Raw genomic sequence first — 24,490 nt, 5'->3', positions numbered from 1 at the left:
ACAAGTATGTTTAGATACATAATGGCGAACAAAAAAACTCTGAGATCCTTTAACTGATTCTGCACGAAAACTCTAACTGCATTTTTTCATCCATGCATCTAAGAATATAACGTGTTTTGTCTGAATATTCTGTGTGGAACTCAAAGCTTTTACTAACTGCATGCAACCTCAACTTTGTGCTCATTTCCTTTTTATTCTTGAAAAACTTCCGGCAGAACAAATCCTCATCATCATCACATTGATTTGTTAAACAAATTGGAGACAAGATATCTAAATGGGAATGTGAATCTTCTCCCATGCTTTCTCTACCACGTCTACTAGAAAAAGATGTCAATTTTGACTTTCCAGACCCATATACAACAAATCCCATCGAGTCCAATCCTCTCTAAGATAAAAACATGAAACATGTACATTAAAAATAGAATTTATAACTCATTATATGACATTGATTAAATTCTTATATATTTATATTTAAGAAAGAAAAAATTTATATGTACCTTATTGCTAACAAGAACACTTGAAGGAGAAATAAGACTGTCTCTAATACGAGTATGTTGTATACCAGAGACTTCGTCAACTCTCTGAATGTTGTTTCATTCAGTCTCCGGGTGTGTTTTTGTTCCTCTCTAGAAAATTAAACATGTATATATTACCTTTATAAGACATTATAAAATAAAATCCATATTTACAAAGTTTTAATAAGTACGTCACAACCAACAATAGCTCAATAAGAGCCAATACTTCCAAAAGTAACGATATTATCGTAGAACTCCATAAAGTCTAATTTCTAAAACAATTTATAGAACCTTATAATTATGAATGTTAAGGTAAGAGTTTTGAAAAGTACCTCAAATACATTACTACTTCCAGCAATAGGTGAATCATGAGTAATGGAAATTTCATCTTGTGTCTGAATCATGTTTGACATAATCAATGGTGATTTTTGTGTTCCTCTCTGAAACATAAAAACATAAAGCTAGTAATGAATCTTATACCTTGTATTTTATAAGGTTGTTATAAACATTAAAGGTGTCATAAATATCTGACAGAAATTTGTACTACCACCAATAAGCAAATCATCTTATATATTAAAACAGAAATCACAACCTTGATTCATGTGTGATTTTTTTAAAAATGGACCTAATGGACATATTCCTAGAAAGTCATGTTACATTTAATATAATCTTATCATTTAAATTTTGGGCCAATCAGAAATTTTTATTGGGCTATCAATAATTGGATTTAAACAATAGATGATCCATTGGATTTATAGATAGTATAAATTAAATAGATATAATTTAATGTTGTAATACTATACATCTATATGCTAAATATTTAAATATTTGTCGATGTTAACTTTTAAAATTATAAATACTTTTTTTAATAACAAAAATTATATTATCTAACAATGATTAATTTTTACTACCCTAAACCAATGAAAACAAATTTTAAACTAGATAGTTTATTTTAAAAATTAAACAAAAACTAAATGTTTAATTATTTACTCAATAATATAAATATATGAAGCGAAAAGTTTGATTTTTTAAAAACTTTTTAAATTTGTGAAATGTTACAATATCTTTGAATATGACAAAAAAACAATTTTTTACTAATCTATATATATATAGTTACGATTTTGATAATGAAATAATAATTCAAAAAATATATACATAGAAGAAGATACAATTACATGTGAAAGTTTGAAACAATCTATTCAATGAAAAAAATATACAGTAAACTTATTATGTTTTAAAAATTGATAGACACATATATATTATAATATATACTAATTTAGAATTGAAAACAAAATATTTATATAAAAATAAATGAAAACAAAAACCCGCGCGATTGTGCGGATCAAGATCTAGTTAGTAATTAACACTTCATCCTGTGTCTGAACCATAATTGACACAGTCATTGGTGATATTTGTGTTTCCCTCTGAAATATAAAAAGATAAAGCTAAATATAGAATCATTTATAATATTTTTACAAGGCCTTATAAATATAAGAGTTGTAATAAATACCTCAAGCGGATTACTATTTTCAGCAATAGGCAAATCATGATTAATCAAAACTTCACCCCGTGACTGGATCATATTTGACACAATCATTGGTGATAATTGAGTTCTTCTCTGAAACATTTTAAAAAAAAACATAAAAGCTAATAGTTAAAATATATGTGGTAATGATCCTCCAAAATGCACAATTATTATTATAAGGTCTTATAAATGTAAAAGTTGTAATAGATACTGCTATGACATACTTCCTCCAGCAATGAGCAAATCATTAGTACTATATACAACCATATAAAATAACTGATAACTCTAATAAACAAACAAGTTAGCAAAAGAGTTTCATGCAGTTACCTTAATGGTTACACATAGATGAAGGTCTTCATTCTCTTTAAGTTTGTTCAGAAAAGAAGTTACTTGACGATCATTCCTAATAAATGCTGGAGGAAGCTCTTTTGTACCAAAGTTTAATTTTGAAGGTGAGGCATAGCTAAGATTTACACTGTTTATGTTGCCATCAATTCCAAAATCTCCTAAAACAGCCACAATCAAATCATTGTAGCTGATATCTTCATGAATCATACTAAGAGATGATCCTCGTTGATCATCCACTATGAAATCCCAGTGAATTCCATTTATTAGTTTCCATTCTCCACATATAGAACATATTTCGGTCATCATAACCTGATTATAAGAACATGGGGATTAGAGAAGGAATGATCAACGAGATATATCAAAAAGAAAAATACATAACACTATGTTCCTCATCGATAAAAATTTATAAGGTTTTATAAATCTGAGATTTGAAAACTTCATGAGAAAAACTTCCTCTCCTTCCCAGAAACCGATCGATTTTGAGAAACCAAACAAAAATTACAGAAAAGAGATGAAAATCACTATCTATTATCCTCTGATCTTTGTTACGCATTCGTGAAGAGAGATTGTTCTGTTCGTTTGAGCTTGTAGTCTTCGCCAAATCTCGTCAACGTCGCCGGAATCATCAAATCTCGCCGGAGAAATCGCCGGAGTCGTCGAATCTCGTCGGAATCGTCGAATCTCTCGCTGGAGTCGTCGATCAATTTGAGAATTTTGAAAATTCTTGTTGGAGAAGACATATGTTTATGTTTGATTAGATAAGGGTATAATGGTACTTTACCCATGAAAATTTTAATGGTAAAGTTGGTTAGTGTAAAGTTGAAAAGTGGTATTAGAAAAGTGGTATTAGTGGCAATTCTCCATATTTAAACCACGCATCAAAAAATCAACATAATAAAATCCAAGTTTTAAAATTTAAAACTTCATCAAAAATACAGTTTAATATAAAATATAAATTTAACCATCAAAATTAAAACATTAACTATTGTTTGTTTTAATCTAAGGGCTATAAATCCATCTTGTAGTTATCTTCTAACTTCTTTCTCATTGGTTAGTTTTTTTAGTACAAGGATTATAATTCTTGACCATTGATTAGTTTTGATCTAATGGTTTAAAATGCTTTTTTCTTCACTTTCTCTCTTCTACTTGACGTCTCCTTCTCATCTTTTGTTTCCGTCGGGAGTTCTTCACAATCCCAGATCTTCTTCATCTCTCTCACTTTCTGTCTTGTAAACAAGAGAGATTTATACATCATCATTCATTTTTTATGCCTTAGTATATTTGGTTTGTAAATATTAGAAGTGAGAGAAGAAGAAACGTCAAAGAAGAAAAGAAGATTGTTGGAGAAGAAGAAAAAGTGTCGAAGAAAACTGGTCTTCGCCGTCTTCACGGATATTGAGCTCGTCGTCGTCGCCATCTATACTCGCCGACGTCATCCTTGTTGCCGTTTCTCAGATCCATCTTCGCCGGTCTCTGTCTTCACCGTAGTCGCCACCACCACTGCTTGTCACCACACTGGTCACCTCTCTCTCTTTCAATCTCTCTCGCTCTTTCTCTGTGTTTTGAATTTGTTCTTGTCACTGGAAGGTGGACAAGGCAGAGGAGCTTGGTGGTGGAGGAGGTAACAAAACTGTTGTATGACTTGAAGACGTCGGAGCTCTCGTGGTAACGAGACTGCGACGGCGAAGGAAGAAGACAATAATGACCTTGCGGCCTCGTGATGTGGAAGAAACACACGGTGATTTAGTTAGGTTTAGATTTTATTGACGACGGCTACAAGCTTTTTGGTTTCTAGGTTTTAGATTAGGGTTGGTTTAGAATTAAAATCAGCCGTAACGTATGCATAACTCAGATGTAAAGTATGCATAATTCAACTGTAATGTATCTGAATGGTATAAGTCAACCGTAACGTTCCTATAAGTCAGCCCTATAAGTCAGCTGTCAACTGTAATTTTTTTCGCGATGTTTCATATTTTGGGCGGGAACAAAATCATTCCTTCAACTCTGAAATCGTCTCCGCAAGCGTCTTATCCCAAATCATCGTATTGTTTATATAACTCAGGTGTCGTTTAGATAACTCAGCTGTATCGTTTATATAACTCAGCTGTGTCGTTTAGATAACTCAGAGATATCCCAAACATACCCTAAAATCGAAAAACAGAATTCAAGTACTTTAAAAAGTTATACTGAAGATCATCTTATCAATATCATGTGAATATAAATCAACTGAATGTGTATAGTTTCTTGAATTTTCAAGTTGAGACTTTAATTTGATCTTGAGATATATGTTCTCTTACAATCACTTATACAAATATATCCTAAACTCAAATTCAGTTAATATATGTTCACTTATATATGTTCTCTTACAATCATTTATAAAAATATACCCTAAAACTCAAATTCAGTTAATATATGTTCACTTATATATGTTCTCTTACAATCACTAAACTATAGCCTTCATTTTCTTACAATTGACGGAACTTAGCCCATCATCTCTCTCTCTCTTTAACTCTTTCTTCTTGTACAAAACGACGAATCCGATGAGAGAAGAAGCAGCAGGATGTAGGATCACCATACATGACGCTGGAAGAGAGAAGCTTCTTCTCTAACCGACCATGATCGAAGACGACAACCACTGCTATAGATCTGTCTCAGATTTTTGAGTTTTTAGATCTATGTTGTTTATGCGACTGATTTGTCCCTTGAATGGTATAAGTCAGCCGTTACATTCCTATAACTCAGTCATCGAGTGTAATTTGTTTCGCGGCGTTTCGTATTTTGGGCAGGAACAAACTCATTCCTTCAACTCTGAACACAATACTAAAACTTTAATCTTTTCTTAAATTTGAATCTGAATCCCTAAACTATAGAACTATAAGGTTATAAAAATTATAAACTCATCTGTAACGGAAGCATAAGTCAGCTGTAATTTGATTATAACTCAGCCGTAACGTATGCATAACTCAGTCGTACCGTATCTGAATAGTATAAGCCAGCCGTACAGTTCATATAACTCAGCCATCGAGTGTAATTGTTTCGCGACGTTTCATATTTTGGGCTGGAACAAAATATTTTGGGCAGGAACAAAATCATTCTTTCAACTCTGAACACAATAAAACTTTAATCTTTTCTTAAATTTGAACCTCAAACCCTAAACTATAGAACTATAAAGTTATAAAATTATAAATTGTTCGTAAATTTGAACTTCAAACCCAAAACTATAGAATTATAAAGTTATAAAAAATTATAAACTCAGCCGTAACGTATGCATAACTCAGTCGTAACATATGCATAATTCAGCCATAACGTATGTGTTGGAGACTCACTGTATGAACTAAAGTTATCATATTCAGATGACACACCATCTGAATCATCAAACATATAAAATCAGCTTTCAAATTCATCATCTTCTTCGTCTTCTCTCATTTTCTTACTTTTCTGTTCAACTCTCTCTTTTTCTTACAATTTACAGGACTTAGCTTCTTCATCTCTCTCTTTGAGTCTTTCTTCTTCTGCAAGACGACGAATCCAATGAGAGAGAGAGCATTCTTGCAAGATGTCGGACGCATTCTTGCAGGATATCAGACCGCCATACATGACACTGGAGGAGAGGAAGCTTCTCTTTAACCGATCATCATCAAAAACGACGACGACTGCAGTAGATCTGTCTCAGATTTTCAATTTTTTTAAATCTATGTTTATAGACCTAGTTGCGGAAACAATAATTACCAGATCAATAAGATCTCAGAGAAAGATGAAGAATAAGATAAAAAAGATGAAGAATAAAAATAACATATACCCTTATTTTACTGTTGTAACATTAGACTAGTGATGACATGGCAAATCCGAGTTGATGACATGACGGATGACATGGAAAATCGGTTAGTCAGCCGCCAAACGAATATATAACTCAGCCTAAATAAATCAGCTCTCATGTACAATGTAAGTCAGCCGAAACGTGGATACTATTTCAATAATTAATCTTTTGCTAATAAATCAGCCGTAATTAGGATGTAAAATCATAAGTCAGCCGTATCGTCAAATAAATCAGCCGTCAAACGAATGCTATTCTAGTAATTAATCTTTCGCTAATAAGTCAGTCGTAAATAAGCGGAGTTTACTGTTAATCCATCCATTTATGGTTGATTGATATAACTCAGCCGTAACAACATCTCATAAGTCAGTCGTAAATTCAATAACTCAGCCAGTCGATGTTCATTAACACAGCCGTGGAAACATAACTCAACCATGTCTTAATTATAACTCAGCCAAATTTTCCAGAAATCAAACAACTGATGTATAAGTCAGCCGTAACGCGTGTACGTAAGTCAGTCGTTATCCAATAAATGAGCCAGATTTCTGTAAATCAGCCGCAACTAACAGTTGACTAATGTTCTTAAGTCAGTTGTTTTCTCTTAAGTCAGCCGTGTTGTTTAATTTAGCCACAACGTAGCAATAACTCAGCTGTAACGATGTATATAGCGCTTTACGGCTGACTTAATGAAAACACGGAACCGAATTCATACGTGGCGCCGGGTTTTTGCTTATGTGGCACTAAAAAGTAATGACATTCTTGTAAATACGTTTTTTCTCATAACATACAAAAAAGCACGCTTGATATTAAAAAATGACAGTAATAATAAAAAGATTCGTATGGTTCTAGTCAATTATCCTATTATTTTAACCAAGACGCTTCAGCTTGGTTTCAGGAAGAAGCACAGTAGAACGAGTGCGTTGGATTCGATTCCTGAGTATGAAAGCGGTGATTCTCAGAAAGGCAGCTCATCTGTGCTTGATTTCAGGTAAGTTTCAATTGCTGCTTCACTGTTTCTCAAGATTATTACAATGTTTTTTAATAGTATCACTCTGTTTTTATACAATATATCATGGAAGGATCCTTGTACCCAAATAGTCATAAAATAAAAATAAAATCTCATACCTAGTCATAAAATAAATACTCAGCCCAATACTCCACTGGGCCTCGCCGCTGATATTCACCAAAGCCCAACACCTCAGATACAGCCAAAACACAACGGCTCCCTGAAGCAGCAGCAACAGAGCAAAGATGGTACGGTGGTGAAGACGCTCTCCCGAGAAAAAGCAGATTTTGATCCTCTCCAAGCTTTAGCCAATGACTCACCATGACAGCTAACGATGTAGATAAGGTTTACTTTTTCTCATCTAGATCCTTCCATGAGATTGTATAAAAACAGAGTGAGTAAAAGCATATCCTTAAGAAAAAGTTTACATCTTTTTCATCCCCTCTTCATCTCAGACCCTCAAAGATTCACAAACAAAATCAAGAACCCTAATATTCAAATCACAGATGGATGGAGAAACCTCCACAGCGAAGAAGGCAGTGGCAACAGTAACGAGTTCCACCTCATCGCCGAGCCGCTACGAGGCACAGAAGAGACGAGACTGGGACACTTTCCTTAAGTATCTAAAGAACTGCGAGCCACCTCTATGCCAGTGTCGTTGCAGTGGCGCACACGTCATCGAGTTCCTCAAGTACCTCGACCAGTTTGGTAAGACCAAAGTCCACGTCGCGGCTTGTCCCTTCTTCGGAGAACCGAACCCACCGTCTCAGTGCACTTGCCCTCTCAGGCAGGCTTGGGGAAGCCTCGACTCTCTCGTCGGCCGCCAAAGGGCTGCGTTCGAGGATATCGGCGGCGGTGCTCCCGAGTCAAACCCTTTCGCTGCTAATGCGGTTAGGATCTATCTGAAGGAAGTGCGTGAAGCTCAGGCTAGGGCTCGAGGGATTCCCCACGGCAAGAAAAAATGGAAACGGCCTCGTGCAGCCAAGGCAACTCTAAACGCCGATGATGGAGGAGGTGGCCGTGGAAGTGGTGTTGCTGCTTTGGTCGTTTCTGCAACTATGGTATAGTAGAAATGCCCGTTGCTAAATCTAATTATAGTGTTCTTTGCTTTTTAAATTTTATAATTTGCGTATTCGTTTATTTGAGTTGTGAACTGCAATTATAAATGGAAAAAAGACGATCGTAGATTATTATAATATGGTTCGTATTATGTTTAGTTATCCTGTATACACGTTATGTACTCGTTAATATAAACATGATAGGGAAAAGAGGAATTATGGTTTTTTTCAAAAAAAGAAAAGAGGAATTATGGTACAAGCTCAAGATCCATTTATCTTATAAATGGCAAAAATGTATTTATAAAAAATAGTGGGTGGTCTATAATTAAATATTTGATAAGGACTAGTGGCCAACCTACAACTCTTGATCATTTCATAAATCTCCAACTCAAAGCATTTTCTTAGCACACAAAAGTTAGCTAAGTAAATATATAGATAGTAGAGATTATTACATGATCTTCAGATCCATGGCTAGTGCTTTGGAACTCCGCAGATTAGTAAGATGGCAGACTAAAATCCTGATCATGCTCATGCATGTTAACATTTCCCCCATTATCTTCAAAGAAAAAGAATTTTGAAAATGATCATAGTTAGTAATATTATGATACAATTAAAAACTACATAATCTTATTTTGGAAATAGAAGAAAATGGTAAATGAAACCGTTAAGACTTGTCACTACTCATCACTAGTGTAGGAGGTGATGTCCGTTACGGACATGAAGTAAGGCATATATTTTGAAAACATGAGGAAATAGCAAATTAAAAAAAAAAAAGAAACGTCGACAGCAGGATTCGAACCTGCGCGGGCAAAGCCCAATTGATTTCGAGTCAATCTCCTTAACCACTCGGACATATCGACAATTTGTTTAAAGAGCAACACGAAATGATTATAATAGAACATAAGTTACTTAAAACCGTCAACTAAGAGGTCCAAACTTAATTGTATGTTTGATAATAAGAATCTCAGAGCTGATTCATTCACAGGGAATAAATAATATTTGGATCTTGTATATTACAACAAAGTGCAGCTTATTCAAATTACAAAGTCTTATATAACATGATATGATTCTGCTGCCACCCTAATTTGCTCACTGCTAGATTAAGCAAATGAGTTTAAGAGATAAATCCTTTGCTTTGAAGACTCTCCACACCATCCTTGATGATAACCTCCATGGAACTGAACTCTAACCCCAATTCCATCAGCTTCTTTGCTGCGTTATTGGCTCGGAGTAAACCCGGTTGAGTCTCTGTCGGCAACCTAACACATATTTCCCAATGCAAGTTATTGAGAGTTAAATATATACTTTGGCTTAAAAGAGAGTTTGTGACATTCTTACTTGGGGACACTGTAATTAGGATAGAGTTCAGCTACTTTGGCTACGAAATCACCGTAGTGAGAGATGGCCTCAACGCACAAGTGTCTTCCTTTAGCAGATGGGTTCTCATAGACAAGTATATGAGCTAATGCCACATCCTTGAAATGCACCGAACCCATGAAGAAGTTCTCGTATGTCTCTGTACACCCTGTGGAATACATCATTCAAAAAGAGGCTTAGTCACATAGACCAATTTCAAATATGTGAATAAAACAAAATAGAATATACCCTCAAGGAGGCGTTGAAGCATGAGCATGCTAGCGTTGATGGATGGAGGAATGACAGGACCCATGACGGTTCCTGGATTCACCACAACCACATCCAATCCCTTCTCCTCGGCAAACTCCCAAGCCGCCTTCTCAGCAAGCGTCTTAGAAAGTGGATACCACAACTACCAAACAGCAAAAGAATCAAATTCATATAGATAATCAAGAAAAGATGTTAACTAGAGAAAGTAACATACTCCATTTTGCTTGCAGAAGTCTTCATCAGCCCAACACTCCTCGTTCTTGATCTTATCAGCTGGCCAGTTAGGGCTTGGAGTTATCGCCGATACGGAAGACGTCACCACAACCCTCTTCACGCCGGCTTCTTTCGCCGCCGTCAGTACATTTAAGGTCCCCTTAACCGCTGGATCAAGTAGTTGCTTCTGTGAAAAGTACATGCATACACTCAAGTGAACTAATCATCATTGGTCCATTTAAAGGTAAGATTTTTGGGATTGGGTGTTAAACCTGTGGATCTTGGACTGCGTCGACAATACAGGGTGATGCGAGGTGGAAAACGCCGGCACATCCGTTGACGGCGGCGGAAACGGTGTCGTACTTCAGTAGATCCATCTCGAATAGATGGAGGCGCGTGGCTGCTCCTTCGAGAGCTTCCAGATGTTTGGTCTCTTTCTCATCCTCTGCAGCAAAAAATTCAATTGCGGTTAGTAGGAAGATACTGTTACCGGGAGGCGTGATTGACGAGATGAATTGGATAAAGATTACGGAGGTTTTTCACGGTGGCGTGAACGGAGTAGCCGCGGAGGAGAAGCAGATGGACGAGCCAAGACCCGATGCAGCCACTGGCGCCGGTGACACAGACTACTTCTCGTTCCGTCGACATTGATGATTTTTGCTTAGAGAGGTAGAGCGTTTCAGTTTCAGACAGTAAAGTAACTCTTTCGGACACTCTCTCTTTTGTCTGTATGTATAGAAAATCGAGAATGTAATGCCACGTGGCACAAGGACTTACGCGAGATTGATTATCGTTGCTGCTGATAAAATTTAAAGCCCAATAATATAATTTAAAGCCTAAGTTTTAAACCTCATGGTGTTTTGGTAAGTCATAAAACGGCACGCAGTTCTTTTTGTTTTTAAACATGGAATGTCTTCTTGGCCTGACAGTATCGTCCGTTAATCGAGGAGCTTCACTGAATTAATGACTCGTCGGCTGTATCTCCTCCTCCTCCTCCTCCTCGTCACGGCGGAGATAAGCATCACGAAATTCTCCGCCGTAGCCATCGGCGTGAACTGGGGGACGGAAGCTTCGCACCCTCTTCCGCCTTCAAAGGTCGTAGAGCTTCTGAAATCCAACGGCATTGCGAAAGTGAAGCTCTTCGATGCCGACCCAAAGGTTCTCCGAGCTCTCTCGGGTTCAAACATTGGCGTCACCGTAGGAATCCCTAATTCCATGATCAAGAGCTTGAATGCGTCAAGAAAGGTAGCAGAGAGCTGGGTCCATGACAATGTCACTCGCTACTTCGATGGAGGAAACAGAGTTCGAATCGAGTAATCTTCTTCCCCCTTCTCTTCCACTTTCCCTTAAAACTAGATTCCGAGCTGCAAGTTTCCTTTTTTAGACCAGTTTCTTGATTTTTAGATTTATTTCTTTTGCACAATGCCAATCTTATCTTTGAATAATGGTTTTGAACTCAGCCATTTGGATTGGTTTGCAGGTACGTGGCAGTTGGAGACGAGCCGTTTCTCCAGAGCTATGGCAATCAGTATAGGCCTTTTGTCATTGGAGCAGCGATGAACATCCAAAACGCTTTAGCTAAAGCGAGCTTGGCAAGTGAAGTGAAAGTCGTTGTCCCTTCCAGCTTCGACTCCTTTCTTTCTGAATCCGGTCGACCTTCTTCAGGACACTTTAGAGCTGACCTCAACAAGACGATGATCGAACTCCTCTCCTTTCTCACTAGGCATCACTCTCCCTTCTTTGTGACGATCTCTCCTTTTATAAGCTTCCGCCAGAACAAGAACATCTCCTTAGACTTTAGCGTCTTCAAAGAAACAGCTAAAGCTCACAAAGACGGACGTAAAGCATACAGAAACAGCTTTGACCTTAGCTACACCACGCTTCTCTCTGCGTTGTCTAGTATCGGGTTTCCGGATGTGGATATTGTCGTGTCGAGGATCGGTTGGCCTACCGATGGAGCAGCAAACGCCACGTCAACGACTGCTGAGGCCTTCTTGAAAGGATTGGTGGGTCACTTGGAGAAAAAGACTGGCTCTTCGCCGCGCTCTCCGGTTGAAACCTACATTGAAAACCTCTTGGACGAAGATAAGAGAAACGTGTCTTCTGGGAGCTTTGAGCGGCACTGGGGAGTGTTCACGTTCGATGGTCAAGCCAAATACAGTTTCAGCTTCAACCACAACGCAAAGAAACTGGTGAACGCGCAGAACGTTCAGTACCTTCCTCCTAAGTGGTGTGTTGTGAACAATAACAAGGACTTGTCAAATGCCTCAGCAAAAGCGTCAGAGGCGTGTTCTGTCTCGGACTGCACGTCAATACTCCCTGGTGGGTCGTGTTCGAGCATCGGATGGCCGACAAACGTGTCGTACGCGTTCAATAGCTTGTATCAGCAAAGTGATCACAAGGCAGAAAGCTGTGACTTTGGTGGACTTGGTTTGATCACTACCGTTGATCCTTCTGAGGATAAATGCAGGTTCTGGATTCAGCTCGACACTTCTCTTTCATCTCCTCACATTCCTATTTTGTTTCTGAGCTTGTCTCTCCTCCTACTCTTCCTACTGTCTTGACTTGACTAACGTTGTAGTTACACTGATCTTGAGTTTTTGCCTTATCCGTTAGACTTGAGGATATATTCTTCATCAATGCTAAGTCTGTGTAATCGGTTCGATTAATTCAAGTTTCAGATTTTTCGGTTTTCAATTTTGATATACAAATAAAAACCGCACTGAAATCGGTTCAAATTGGTCCGGTTTGGTGTATTTTAAGTCAAGAACAGCCCACATGGAAACTGTTATTGGGCTGGGCTTCAAAAAGGTTGCATGAATATGAGGTCTGAGACGGTGTCGTTTTAAGTAGAAAGCAATGTTCAGCTCAGATGGTAGTAGAAAAAACGCGACAATTGTTTTAACGTAAAAGGCTCACAATTAGCTTAGAGTTTTTCGGTCTGTTGTCTATCGCAAACCCTAGGTCATGTCTGGGACGTACAATCAAGGCGGCGGCGGCGGTGGTGCGCCTATTCCGTCGTACGGCGGTGATGGATACGGAGGAGGTGGAGGTTATGGAGGTCGCAGTTCCTCTGGCGGAGGTGGATACGGCGGACGCGGTGGTTACGGTGGCGGCGGCGGTAGAGGAAATCAAGGTATGGGATTTATATCGTTCTAGATCTGACGGATTCTTCCTTCTGATTCTTTAGATCTCTAGCTTTGTTTCTTCTGTTGTATTATTACTTTCTTTTAAATCTGCTAATGATTTTATTCGATTCGATTCAGGCGGTGGTGGTGGATATGGTGATCGCGGTGGAAGAGGAGGTGGCGGCGGTGGGAGAGGTGGTGGTGGTAGAGACGGTGGCGGCAGAGATGGTGATTGGCGTTGCCCTAACCCAAGGTAATCTTCGGTTTGACTAGAATCCATTAGTTCTGCCCTTGTGTAATGATTGGAATTGGATTCTCTGTTGAATAGTATGTTTACCCTGGAAACTGTTTTGTGTATATAGTTGTGGGAACGTGAACTTTGCAAGGAGAGTTGAATGTAACAAGTGTGGTGCACCTGCTCCTTCTGGCACCGGTGACCGAGGAGGTGGCCGAGGTGCCAGTGATCGTGGTGGTGGTGGTCGTGACAGTGGTAGGAGCTACGAGAGTAGTAGATATGATGGTGGCAGTAGGAGCGGTGGTGGTGGTGGCTCTTACGGTAGTGATAGTCAGCATAGGGGTAATGGTTCTTACGGTCAGGGTCCTCCACCTCCTTTGGCGGCTATTCCATCCTATGATGGTTCGGGCAGTTACCCTCCTCCACCCATGGGGTATGGAATGGAAGCAGTTCCCCCGCCTTCAAGCTATGCTGGTGGTCCACCTTCGTATGGTGGTCCCACAGGGGGTTATGGCGGTGATGCACCGAGCACTGGTGGTCGGGGTGGTAGAGGTGGTGGCTACGATGGTGGTAGTGCTCCTCGACGCCAGGAACCTAGTTATGAAGATGCACCTGCTGAAAAAGTCAAGCAGTGCGACGAGAATTGTGATGAAACTTGTGATAATGCCAGAATATATATCAATAATTTACCTCCGGATGTGACAACCGATGAACTCAAGGATCTCTTTGGTGGCATTGGACAAGTAATTACTCTGGTCTTTTTACTTCCGTTGTGTCTTTACATCTCGGAATGAGAGCCGTAGATTCTTGTTTCTGTATTTGTTTATTGGTGTACTGATTGAGAGTGCACTTCCTGTTGAATCTATAATAGGTTGGAAGAATCAAGCAGAAGCGGGGTTACAAAGATCAGTGGCCATATAACATCAAGATTTACACTGATGAGAAGGGAAAGAACAAAGGTGACGCCTGCCTGGCTTATGAAGATCCTAGCGCAGCACACTCAGCAGGCGGCTTTTTCAACAGTATGTACCATGGAATTGCTGTCTAGTTTTTGAATTGCTTGAAAGTTCTACTTTGTGAACGATGGTGGATTGTTTTGTAGATTATGAAATGAGGGGGAACAAGATTAGTGTAACGATGGCAGAGAAGTCTGCGCCTAAAGCTCCTGCTTTTGACCAGAGGTAGCTTTCTTGATTCTTTATTAATACTTCACATTTTCGTTCTCGTTGCTAGTTAGCTGTCACCCCTGCTACATCTTATAGATTTTTGTTGGGAATATTTCTTCCTGTTGTTGCAATGTCGGCTTTTTTTTTTGTTGTTGTTTGTAAGAACTGTATGGACCTTCTTTTCTTCTGGTGGAACTACTTAGTACACTGCTCCGTATGCCATCAAAACTGCGTCTAGATCTATATAGGAAACAATCCACTATCTTACCTCTTTATTTTTAGCTGTAGCTGTTTTTTTTATTTGTGAAGATTTCTTTGTTTATGCTTCTTCCAAGCATAGTTTTTGGCTATATAAAGCATGTTATAGTAATTCCCCAAACAAGTTGCTTCTTTAGTTGGCCTTCCATGCTCTATATGTCTCGACCTTGTGTTTTGAGTCACTTGATAAGCTGACTTTTATTAGTTGGTGATAATGTGATTTTTACAAAACTTGTGAATGGTGCAGAGGCGGTGGTAGAGGAGGAGGAGGTGGCTATGGTGGAGGTGGGGGAGACAGAAGAAGAGATAACTATGGTTCAGGACCAGACAGAAACCACCATGGAGGAAACCGTTCTCGTCCGTATTGAGAGAAAGCGTTGAATCAATGAATCAGCTGTTATGTATTCTAAGAGTTTGTGTGTTGACGGTTTTGGGAATTTTAGTTAAATGTTGCATTTTGATGAGGAAAATGTTCTATAAATCATCATATATTGGAGATACAAACAAACAAAAGAGGTAGGTTTTTGTTCACTTTGACATTGAGCAAAATAAACCCCTTTTGCTCCCTTAGTTTTTCTTGTTTTGTTCTGTTTCTTTTGGGGATCGGTTATTTATGCATGTGTGGTTCGTGTTTTTTTTTCACAATGTGAATTTTTTTTGTTGTTTTTGTTTTTATAGAAGGGAGTGGAAAACTACCTCCAAAATGCATTGCAAATTGGTGGGTAAGATAGGGTTCATGATGATTTCAGGTGAGTGCATTCATCTTCTTTCACTTCCCCTTTCTACTGCACACATCCCTTTGTCATTTCTCTTCTATTCAACATAGACAAACTAGTCATATGCTCCATCTTGTAATATTCAACTCATTTAGGCAAACATACAATTCGTGAAGCTATTATTCTTTTCCTTCTTTCTTTTATAGCACATATGTTCCATGACAAACGGCAGGAGTGGGGGCTCAGCTAGGCACTCGTGTCTGATCCGTGGAACCTGCAGTATGCTTTGAAATTTCAAAGACCAGCTTGATGAATCTAGTGCTAACGAGATCCGGGTTTTTTTGTAAGACCCGTGAGGCTATAGCTGGCTCCGAGTATTTACAAACTAGTGGCGGTTTTAGGTCAATATAAGTAGTTCCAAAGAGAAAGGGTATCTCGTCAAGTCTTTTAGATGCGTCTTGATACGACAATAGCCAGTTGGGATATTGTTGATGTCTGAGTTAGACCTGTTTGATATTTCCTATAGTTGCCGACATGTTCTGAAAGAATAAAAGGATCTTTAGTCATTTGTTTATTAGTTTTGTTATTTGTTTTTACTAGTCGTCTAAATATGTTAAGTTGATAGAATCCATCATAACTGGAACTGCTTATGTTGAAAGTGTAAATTCTACCACAATGAAAAAACGTAATGGATTCTCTTATTTTGTGATTTTATTTCTTAATTCGACAAGGATCCTCTTGTCAATGGTGTAACCACATTATTTTTGGTTTAACGCTCTGCACCTACCATCACATTGTGATTTTAAATTCGCCCACGTAGTACAGAATTGGATGTTACACAGAAGTGTGGTGGACTGTAATTAAGAATCAGTACAACTTCACAACCTTTAAACCTGAGAAATGTGATCCTCACTAAGTGGATCACTTAAAATGTGTAAAAATACTAAAATCCAAATCTTATAGCAGATTACATATTTTATTTTTTTCAGTCGAGTGCTCTTGAGATAAAATTGGATTAACGAGTTCAAATCCAAATTTATGTTCGACCAAACTTGCGATTCTTTTTTCTCGCTTCCTATACAACTTCCATATGATTTAAATTTAGTCGTTCATTTTATTTGTTCTCGTACCAAACATCTGAAAATTGCATATACTGCAATGAACCTGATGCATCCGTCTTCTTCAACAAATAAAAAGACAAAACAATTTTTAAACCTTACCTGTTACCATCTCGTTTACAAAACTCTCACCGATGCGGGATAGAGACATACATACATATACATAAAAGCAAGAAGAAGCCATGGAACTCAGGATGGATAGCGCCATTACATATACAAAGACATATAGTAATGGTGATGAGTCATGGCGCTATCCCTCCTGAGCTTTACAGCTACTTCTCTACTACGCCACCTGCGTTTTGCATGCATATGCATCTTCCTCTCCCCATATGCGTTTCTCTACATGCATGCATGTAGATATGTAATGTTAGAGAGGAGCTTCGTCTTGGATCACGTTGCTGTATTTATAGTCTCAAGTGTCCTAAATAAACTGTACCAGTTTTTATAATATTCAGCATTTTAATGTATTCCCATACCCGCAATAAATGTATTTTTTACTAAGAAAGAGGAATCTGAAAGAATATATTATTCATGTATAGTATTATAGATTCAATGATATTCTAACTATTCTATTCAAAATAGGTAAAAATTCATATTTTATTGTATGTAAGTAGGTTATAAGGTCCGCGCCTTGTATGTAGTAGGTAAAAATTCATATTTTATGTATTATATGTTTTTACATATTATGAAATAAAAAATTTATATTACACAATTAAAATTCAGTAACTATTACATAGATAATTAAATTGGTGCGAACATATAAATCAATTTATTAATCCAAACAATATTTTTAATATTAATGTCTATTGAATTATGTTTTCTATTCATATGATTTTTTGATCATTTGTATCTTTTATATCAAAAACTTTAAATTACTGATAACATAATTTTCATTGTGTGATTAATAGTTTTAGTAATTTATAATTTTTTAAAAATTAGTTGTTCAAAACTTTTATCCAAAAAAACTGTTCAAAGTAAATTTCAAAATTAAAATATTTATGTATTTTATATGGTATATACAGTTTAATTTAAAACAATATATATATATATATCTTTGAATGTTAGTAATTAATTAAATTAGATTTTTTACTTATATGATTTTGTAATCATTTGTATTTTATAATAACCAAAATTTTAAACCATGGATCACAAAATTTAAATGTGAAACTTTTAACAGTTTTAGTAATTTATAATCGTTTTAAAAAATTAAAATATAACATATACAGAAAAATTCAAAATTTTCTTATATGGTTAATGTGGTTGTTTAATTTATTTTAATAGTTTAAAATTAAAAAAATATGGTAGAATATATACTAATTTTTATCAAATATTTATTCGAAATCATTAATTGTCATATATACTTTTTCCACATTAGAAAATTTCATAATTTTAATTTGAGTAAATAAAGAACATTAATAATGAATTTATGGTTAGTTTAGAAAAAACTTATTATATAATTAGATGGACCATTTCATTTCTCTAATCATACTAGTGATGACACGTGGGTACAAAAAGAAGTAATATTTTTCAATTAATATATATGGGATACATTTAGAGAAATTTCCTAGATAGTCATTTTTATGTTTTTGTCACAAAAATAGCTCCCAATGAAACAAATGACAAAAAAAATTTATTAAAGGGTAAAAGTATATTTTTACTGTTAACTAATCTATATTTAGGGTTTAGAGTTAAGGGGTGGAGTTTTGGGGATAGAGTTTCAAATTTAAAAAAAAAATAAAAAATACATATTTAAAATTTCAAAATAAAAAGGAGATATTTTGGTCATTTTTTTTAGAGCTATTTTGTGACAAAAATTTAAAAATAGCTATCTTGACAGAATTGCCGATACATTTATACTTACATGCGTTATAGTAGAGCTAATTATGCGAGAATGTTAACCACTGATAAATACAGTATATCTTATAGTAGAATAAGATTTGTGAATCTTCCTTTTCGTTAAAATTACAATAAATAAACGATGATTTATAGATTAGTACTGTTGGACTACAGTACACTTTAATTTATAAGTTACAATTTAACAGTGTTTAACAAATCGGTTTAGGCGGCGCCTAAATCCGCCTATGCAGCAAATTTTGAGCGAAACAATTTAAAAAATATATATATAAAAAAAATTGGTCTAGATTGGTATAAACGTTACCTAATCAATATTTTTTTTATAAAGCGTATGATTATCGCATAGTAATTTTATGAACATTGAATACAGCAATGAAATACGTCTAGATATATAGTGTATTGACTGGCTCCGTGACATAATGTTTTATACGGTAGTGTTTACTGTTTGGTAGCTAAGCTTTTATATTCTCCACGGCGCAAATTCAGCATGGCCACAAGTCTTCGGTTGGACCAGACACTGAGATAAAAGGAAACGCGGAAACCATATATAAGTAGGAAAAATGAAAAATTTTTGTGGAAGAACGTAAATAGCGGTGATGCATTCAAATATTGGATGTAGGTGGATCTCTATTTGTCTTTCATTTCAAAATATTATTAATGACTATAGAGTACTGTTATAATTTGAGAATCCAGACCTTCACAATATATCTTTATATATATAATAGGCTTTGAATCTCTTCCCGGAGGTCCACCTCAGCTGCCAGCGCACAAATTCAAACTCCCTATAGCCGACACCTGTCCTCATTAATCAAAACGGTGTGTACCATTTTGATTCCGTACGGGCTCTTTTTTTTTTATGTTTTGGTAAATTTGGGCTTCAGCCCGTCCCTTGCTTCCTGCAGAAAACATTGAAAGGCGTCCCCGTTAAACCTAAATTCCGCCTTCGTTCATCTCAGTCTGATTACGGCGGCGATAATGACGATGATCGTTTCCCCTCTTCCTGTAACGGAACTCGACATTAATGGCATTAATACAGACGCCCAGTACGAGCCCTTCAATGCGTCGTTCCGTAGGCGAGATCCAAGTTATAAATAGGTTCGTATTCACCTTTTATGGAGATCTTGCTCCTTTCATCTCTCTGCTGCTTATCTCATCGATCTTCTACTCATCTCTCTAAATGGCCATGTCTAGGGTGTTTTTTCTGATTTGAAAACCGGGAAGTGTTCATCGGTTGTGGAGGCTAGGCTGCTGAGATACTGGGAGGCTAGGAACGTTAAGAGGGGTGGAGAGCTTATGTGGAGAGGGGTGGAGAGCTTATGTGGGTGGATATGCTTTTGGTCGATGTTAATGTAAGTGAATTCCAAAAGTCCGCTCTTCTTGATCGTTAGAGTTGATTGTGTTTTGTGTGAATTTGATCATGTATTTAAACAGAATCAGTAACTGGATTTTTTTTTCCGCATCTCTATTTACGTTTTTGGAAAGTAGACAATAGAGTATCTTGCGTTTGATGAACCCTTTTTAGTTTTTTTGAAAGTCATTAGTTTTTGATTACAGGACTATTTCATTTGCTCAATGTGTTTTGCTTGGTTTACCATTTCTTTTTTGAGAACATTTTAAGTGGTTTCAGGAGTATTTTGTTGAAGTAAACTTTTAACAAAAGGGTTTGATTGCTCTGTTCAAAGTGTGTTGGTTTTTTTCAAATCATTAGCTTTTATGGTGGAACCCAATCATGTCCTAAAAGTGTGTGGCTTTGTATATCATTTTGGTTTAGACATGATTTGTGTTTGCTATAGAGTGTTCATGTCGTGTGTGGTTAAAGTGTGTGGCTTTTGTCCGAATATCATTTGATGCTTTGTACGTATATCATTTGATTACTTTGAGTAAGTAGTTTGAAGCATGATTGGGCATGTGGTTTGTGGTTATGTGAATTTGAAAATGTTGTTTAACAGACTCATTACTAATATTTTTAAAATGTTGTTATATGCAGGCCACCATGATGCAGGCCACAATCAGCGCTCACCGTCTACCACAGTACCAAGAGAGACTTACTGCCGGTGCAATGTATTCCATAGCTGATTTTTATGTCGCTAGATGTGCTCAGAACTTCAGACTTTCTGATTCTTCATTGATGATCCGTTTCAATAAGTCTACGTCTTTTGACGAGATAGATGATCCAGTCTCTGCCTTTCCTGAGGAAGCATTCCGGTTCCGTGACCAGTCGGAGCTGCTTGGTTTGGCCAATACAAACACTCAGTTACCAGGTACTTTAATACATACTTCTTACGTAGTTCATCTTTATACATGATGTGTTGTACTGACACCTGATCTGAACTGCATGTAGACATCATAGGAGAGATCCTTAGCGTCAAGAGTACTGTTACTGACCCTCCGGAGGAGAAGAATCGTGTCTTGGTGGCCATAAAAATGGACAGGTAATTATCCTTCACTTTTAGTACTAACTGATGTTATCCTACCAACTGATGCTCTGTATGTTGGCAGTAATGACACTGTCACTCTAAGCTTATTTGTTCTCAAGCTGTTGCTTTCCACAAACAACTTGAGGCCATGCGTGTTGATCCGAAGGTCATTGTTGCTACTAGCATTAACCCAAAGATGGTTGGAGGTATTGAGATTCCATTTATAATAAGTAACAGCTTGCATTCGTATAATCCGGATCCTTATATTCACATTTCTCTATGCAGGTCGTTTGTTTCTCAATGCGACGTCCGGAACACATGTGTATTTTGACAAGAAGACGAAAGCAGGGGAAGTTCGATTCTACCAGTATGTTTTTCGTTTGTTAAATGTGACTGCCTAACCATTGTGCATTGACGTATCCTGACTGCCTAACCATTGTAATATGCGCAGGTTAGTTGTCAGGGACACTGGGCTTGCATCAGCCGCCCCGCTGCTACGGTCGCATGCGAAGGTTGAGAAGATGACGATCGCTGAGCTCAACAGCTTCATCGTCTCCGCTGGAAGTCAGGTTAGATAACTTGCTGTTCATTCTTGATTGGTTCCAGTCATCTCTAAATGGTTTTACATATGGTTTTCTCTTCCATGATGCAGTAAATCGATTTCCTATGTACTGGGAGGGTTGTTCGAGTTGACACAGATAAGGGGTGGTGTTATGTGGCTTGCTCCAAATGCAGTAAAAATTTGCAGCACACCGTCTCCGTATTTACGTGTGGGCGATGCAATAATTCACATGCAGTTGGAGCACTTCGGTAAGTATAATCTCTATTTAATTGTTATTTATAAATCTGTTAATAATTTGGCTACGCCTCTATATTCTTATTACAGCTACCGTGTGGAGATGGCTATAGCTGACGATACTGCTGAAGGAACGTTTGTTTGGTTTGATGGGGTGATGATGAAACTTCATAGTCTCCAAGCAAGCGAGGCTGTTCAGATGCTGGTACGCTACATCTCTGTCCACCCGCGTGTCTGACTCCTTCTAACTGACATCCCATTCTCATTTGCTTTCATGATAAATAGGCAGCAGATGGAGGGAATCCTGAAGACTGTAGGATACCTCCGTTCATTGCAGACATGGAAGGAAAGTCGTACATTTTCCAGGTGAGGGTAACAGCGTTTAACTTCACCGAGCATCACAAGACGTTCACCATAACGTGTATTGCTGAGGAGCTTGGTCGTGCGCCAGTCGACGACAATGTAAGTATTATGTGTACTATACTGGATCATTGTCTCCTCGCTATTTACGTTTATGTGTATGTCTAACAACATGAATGGATCAGGGAGGTGGCGATGATGATGACAATGACGTGCCCCTGACAATGGATCAGGTTGATGCTTATGCATTTGTATTTGCTTATGAATTTTTATTTGCTTTTGGACTCTCTGGATTAACAATGCTTATGCTTTTTTATTTGCTTTCACGTATTTGGTTATTTGTCTTCTGGATATTTCCATTTTTATGGGCAATTTAAGTTTAAGGATTTTGCATTTCGGTATTATTTTCTTTAAAGATTTCGAGAAATACATCTGCAATTTAAGTTTAAGGATTTTTTTGGATGTCTTGAAGTTAAACTATGCGAATATGGTTTATTTCTGTTATGATTTACATCTTTATACACCGGGATGAGCGTTCTCTATTTCCATCAATTGTGTGTCAAGAACCTTCAATATCAATGATGTATAGAAAATAATCCATATAACATTGGATCGTAATTTGGATCATGTAATAGGGTGGACCCCAAAAGCGTATAATTTGAACACTTAGTTAGCTTAGTCTTTTTTTCATAACATAACTGTTTTAGGAGTTTGTCTGACACTTATAGTGATGTATTAGAAAGTCTGAGAGTAAAGATGACATTTATGAATCATTTTACTGATTAAAATGTAAATATTATTGCTAATCAAAATGATACATTTTTAGTTTTTTTCAAAACATAACTGTTTCAGGGGTTTGTATGAAACTTATAGTGATGTATTAGAATTGACAATGTAATAGAAGTTTGAGCATGAACCATACCATTTTATTAGTAAGTCTGAGAGTTAAGATGACACGTATGAAGCATTTTACTGATTAGACTTTAAATATTATTACTAATCAAAATGTAACATTTGTAATAATAATAATGATTGGAGTAATGTTACGAAATTAATTATGGCCTATCTACTCTCATAAGAACAAACACCAAATCTATCAACCACATATTTACCAATTTATCACATGTTAGAGAACCCAATATTGCTTGACTATCCACCTTTTACGAAACCCGTTAGCGACATTAATATTTTACAATAAAACTCATCAAATGCGTAGTGGAATGATTAAATTATGATCCGTTGCACGTAAATTATCATCAAAAACCCTCACTCTTTCCTGCTCATCTCCTCAATATAACCAGACCAAAACACCACACATCACCACCAAAAAAAAAAGGCAAAAACTCAAATCACTGTAACTTCGCAAACACTTCAATGGGGCCAACTTCAAATAAACAGTCTTATTAGTTCTATGAACAAAACTAGTTAATTGTAACGAGGGTGAAACTGAATAAAGAATCACAATCAGAAAAATAATGATTCATATTACTTTACAACATAAATTTTTAAAATAAAACCAATTGTAGACAAAAATAAAAAAAATAAGACAATCTAAATTATTTTCAAATTAGCATCCTGCCCGTAGGGCGAGCCGGCCCTAGTATATATATATATATATATATATGTTTACTTGTCTAGCTGTGACTGTGTGATATGTTCAGAGCACGTTTAATGCAGTGGCTTAAGTAAGGTGCTTAAGTCAAAATGCAATTAAAATAAAAGAAAAAAAGAAAAAAAAGACAACAGGCGTTGCTTAATTAAGCACGGGAAGCGTCGTTTCTTATTTGCCACGCGTCGCAAAGCAAATGGCTGGAGAAGAGGTGTCGTTGGCTTCCGTCGTGTTTCTTCTTTTCGTTCTCTCCTCTCTGTGGCGAAAGCCGACATCGCATGCGATCGGTGGGTCTTTTCGACGAAACGGCCGCCTCTGTCGGTGGCTGGCGTCGACGACGGCCAACGACGTCCTCTCTATCTGTTGCTCTTCTCCACCAACGAAAACGGCGACATCTCTCTCTCTGTTTCTTTCCTCTCCTCGGCGAAAGGCGAGATATCTCCCAATTGGTGGCTCTGTTCGACGATAAGGCGACGTCTCTGTCGGTGGCTGTCGTCGAGGAAGGGAAACGGCGATCTCTCTCTGTTTCTTTCCTCTCCTCGGCGGAAAACGGCGAGCTCTGCCTCAGGCGAATCGGAAGGTAAAGATTTGTTAATATGATTATTTGTTTGGATTTTTCAATTATGCATGTATTTGATTTTGGTTTTCTCGAACAGATCGAGAATATTAATATGAGGAACATGAAAAAAATTATTTGATTTTTTTTTTGTCTTTGTGTTGTGAGATGG

At 37.1% G+C, this 24,490-nt stretch overlaps 4 protein-coding genes and 1 non-coding gene across 9 annotated transcripts; 3 read left to right on the top strand and 2 right to left on the bottom strand.

The window, feature by feature from the left end:
• Positions 1-7,642: 7,642 nt before the first annotated feature.
• On the top strand, positions 7,643-8,497 carry LOC106316980 (protein LIGHT-DEPENDENT SHORT HYPOCOTYLS 5-like). The gene has a single exon (XM_013754847.1). It carries the CDS (start codon positions 7,715-7,717, stop codon positions 8,273-8,275), a length of 561 nt encoding a protein of 186 aa, XP_013610301.1. The 5' UTR covers positions 7,643-7,714; the 3' UTR covers positions 8,276-8,497.
• A 547-nt stretch (positions 8,498-9,044) lies between these two features.
• On the bottom strand, positions 9,045-9,126 carry TRNAS-CGA. Its single transcript has one exon. It is a non-coding gene; the product is annotated as a tRNA-Ser (tRNA).
• Positions 9,127-9,249: 123 nt separating this feature from the next.
• LOC106318099 (cinnamoyl-CoA reductase 1) lies at positions 9,250-10,880 on the bottom strand. Its single transcript, XM_013755950.1, has 6 exons — positions 10,636-10,880; positions 10,378-10,550; positions 10,107-10,292; positions 9,872-10,034; positions 9,605-9,791; positions 9,250-9,525 (listed from the first exon to the last, which is right to left on the bottom strand). Exons 1-6 carry the CDS (start codon positions 10,751-10,753, stop codon positions 9,381-9,383), a joined length of 972 nt encoding a protein of 323 aa, XP_013611404.1. The 5' UTR covers positions 10,754-10,880; the 3' UTR covers positions 9,250-9,380.
• Positions 10,881-11,022: 142 nt separating this feature from the next.
• On the top strand, positions 11,023-12,802 carry LOC106318097 (glucan endo-1,3-beta-glucosidase 9). The gene is made up of 2 exons (XM_013755948.1): positions 11,023-11,418; positions 11,586-12,802. Exons 1-2 carry the CDS (start codon positions 11,069-11,071, stop codon positions 12,667-12,669), a joined length of 1,434 nt encoding a protein of 477 aa, XP_013611402.1. The 5' UTR covers positions 11,023-11,068; the 3' UTR covers positions 12,670-12,802.
• Positions 12,803-12,993: 191 nt separating this feature from the next.
• Positions 12,994-16,309, top strand: LOC106318098 (transcription initiation factor TFIID subunit 15b). Of its 5 annotated transcripts, none has more exons than XR_001265293.1 (8): positions 12,994-13,241; positions 13,372-13,486; positions 13,596-14,211; positions 14,340-14,490; positions 14,571-14,649; positions 15,140-15,408; positions 15,571-15,641; positions 15,815-16,309. XR_001265293.1 is itself a non-coding variant. In XM_013755949.1 (6 exons), exons 1-6 carry the CDS (start codon positions 13,073-13,075, stop codon positions 15,258-15,260), a joined length of 1,251 nt encoding a protein of 416 aa, XP_013611403.1. In that variant the 5' UTR covers positions 12,994-13,072; the 3' UTR covers positions 15,261-15,527. The 5 variants fall into 5 exon arrangements, 1 of the variants encoding a protein (XP_013611403.1); XR_001265296.1 differs by having other exon boundaries at positions 15,574-15,641; positions 15,841-16,016; XR_001265295.1 differs by having other exon boundaries at positions 15,574-15,641; positions 15,815-16,016.
• Positions 16,310-24,490: the final 8,181 nt, after the last annotated feature.

The sequence above is a fragment of the Brassica oleracea genome, chromosome C9 (assembly GCF_000695525.1).
Source record: "Brassica oleracea var. oleracea cultivar TO1000 chromosome C9, BOL, whole genome shotgun sequence".
NCBI lineage: Eukaryota > Viridiplantae > Streptophyta > Magnoliopsida > Brassicales > Brassicaceae > Brassica > Brassica oleracea.
Note: the sequence above shows the minus strand (reverse complement) of the source record. Positions and strands in the feature narration are given on the sequence as shown.

What these genes read in the sequence shown, in the direction of transcription:
- LOC106316980 (XM_013754847.1), top strand. Translation starts at nt 7,715, where the DNA reads ATGGATGGAGAAACCTCCACAGCGAAGAAGGCAGTGGCAACAGTAACG.
- LOC106318099 (XM_013755950.1), bottom strand. Translation starts at nt 10,753, where the DNA reads ATGTCGACGGAACGAGAAGTAGTCTGTGTCACCGGCGCCAGTGGCTGC. An exon ending in ACGCAGTCCAAGATCCACAG is followed by an intron (nt 10,293 to 10,377) that starts GTTTAACACCCA and finishes TACTTTTCACAG; the next exon opens with AAGCAACTACTTGATCCAGC. An exon ending in GCTTCAACGCCTCCTTGAGG is followed by an intron (nt 9,792 to 9,871) that starts GTATATTCTATT and finishes TGTATTCCACAG; the next exon opens with GGTGTACAGAGACATACGAG.
- LOC106318097 (XM_013755948.1), top strand. Translation starts at nt 11,069, where the DNA reads ATGACTCGTCGGCTGTATCTCCTCCTCCTCCTCCTCCTCGTCACGGCG. An exon ending in GGAAACAGAGTTCGAATCGA is followed by an intron (nt 11,419 to 11,585) that starts GTAATCTTCTTC and finishes ATTGGTTTGCAG; the next exon opens with GTACGTGGCAGTTGGAGACG.
- LOC106318098 (XM_013755949.1), top strand. Translation starts at nt 13,073, where the DNA reads ATGTCTGGGACGTACAATCAAGGCGGCGGCGGCGGTGGTGCGCCTATT. An exon ending in TGGCGTTGCCCTAACCCAAG is followed by an intron (nt 13,487 to 13,595) that starts GTAATCTTCGGT and finishes TTGTGTATATAG; the next exon opens with TTGTGGGAACGTGAACTTTG. An exon ending in GCTCCTGCTTTTGACCAGAG is followed by an intron (nt 14,650 to 15,139) that starts GTAGCTTTCTTG and finishes TGAATGGTGCAG; the next exon opens with AGGCGGTGGTAGAGGAGGAG.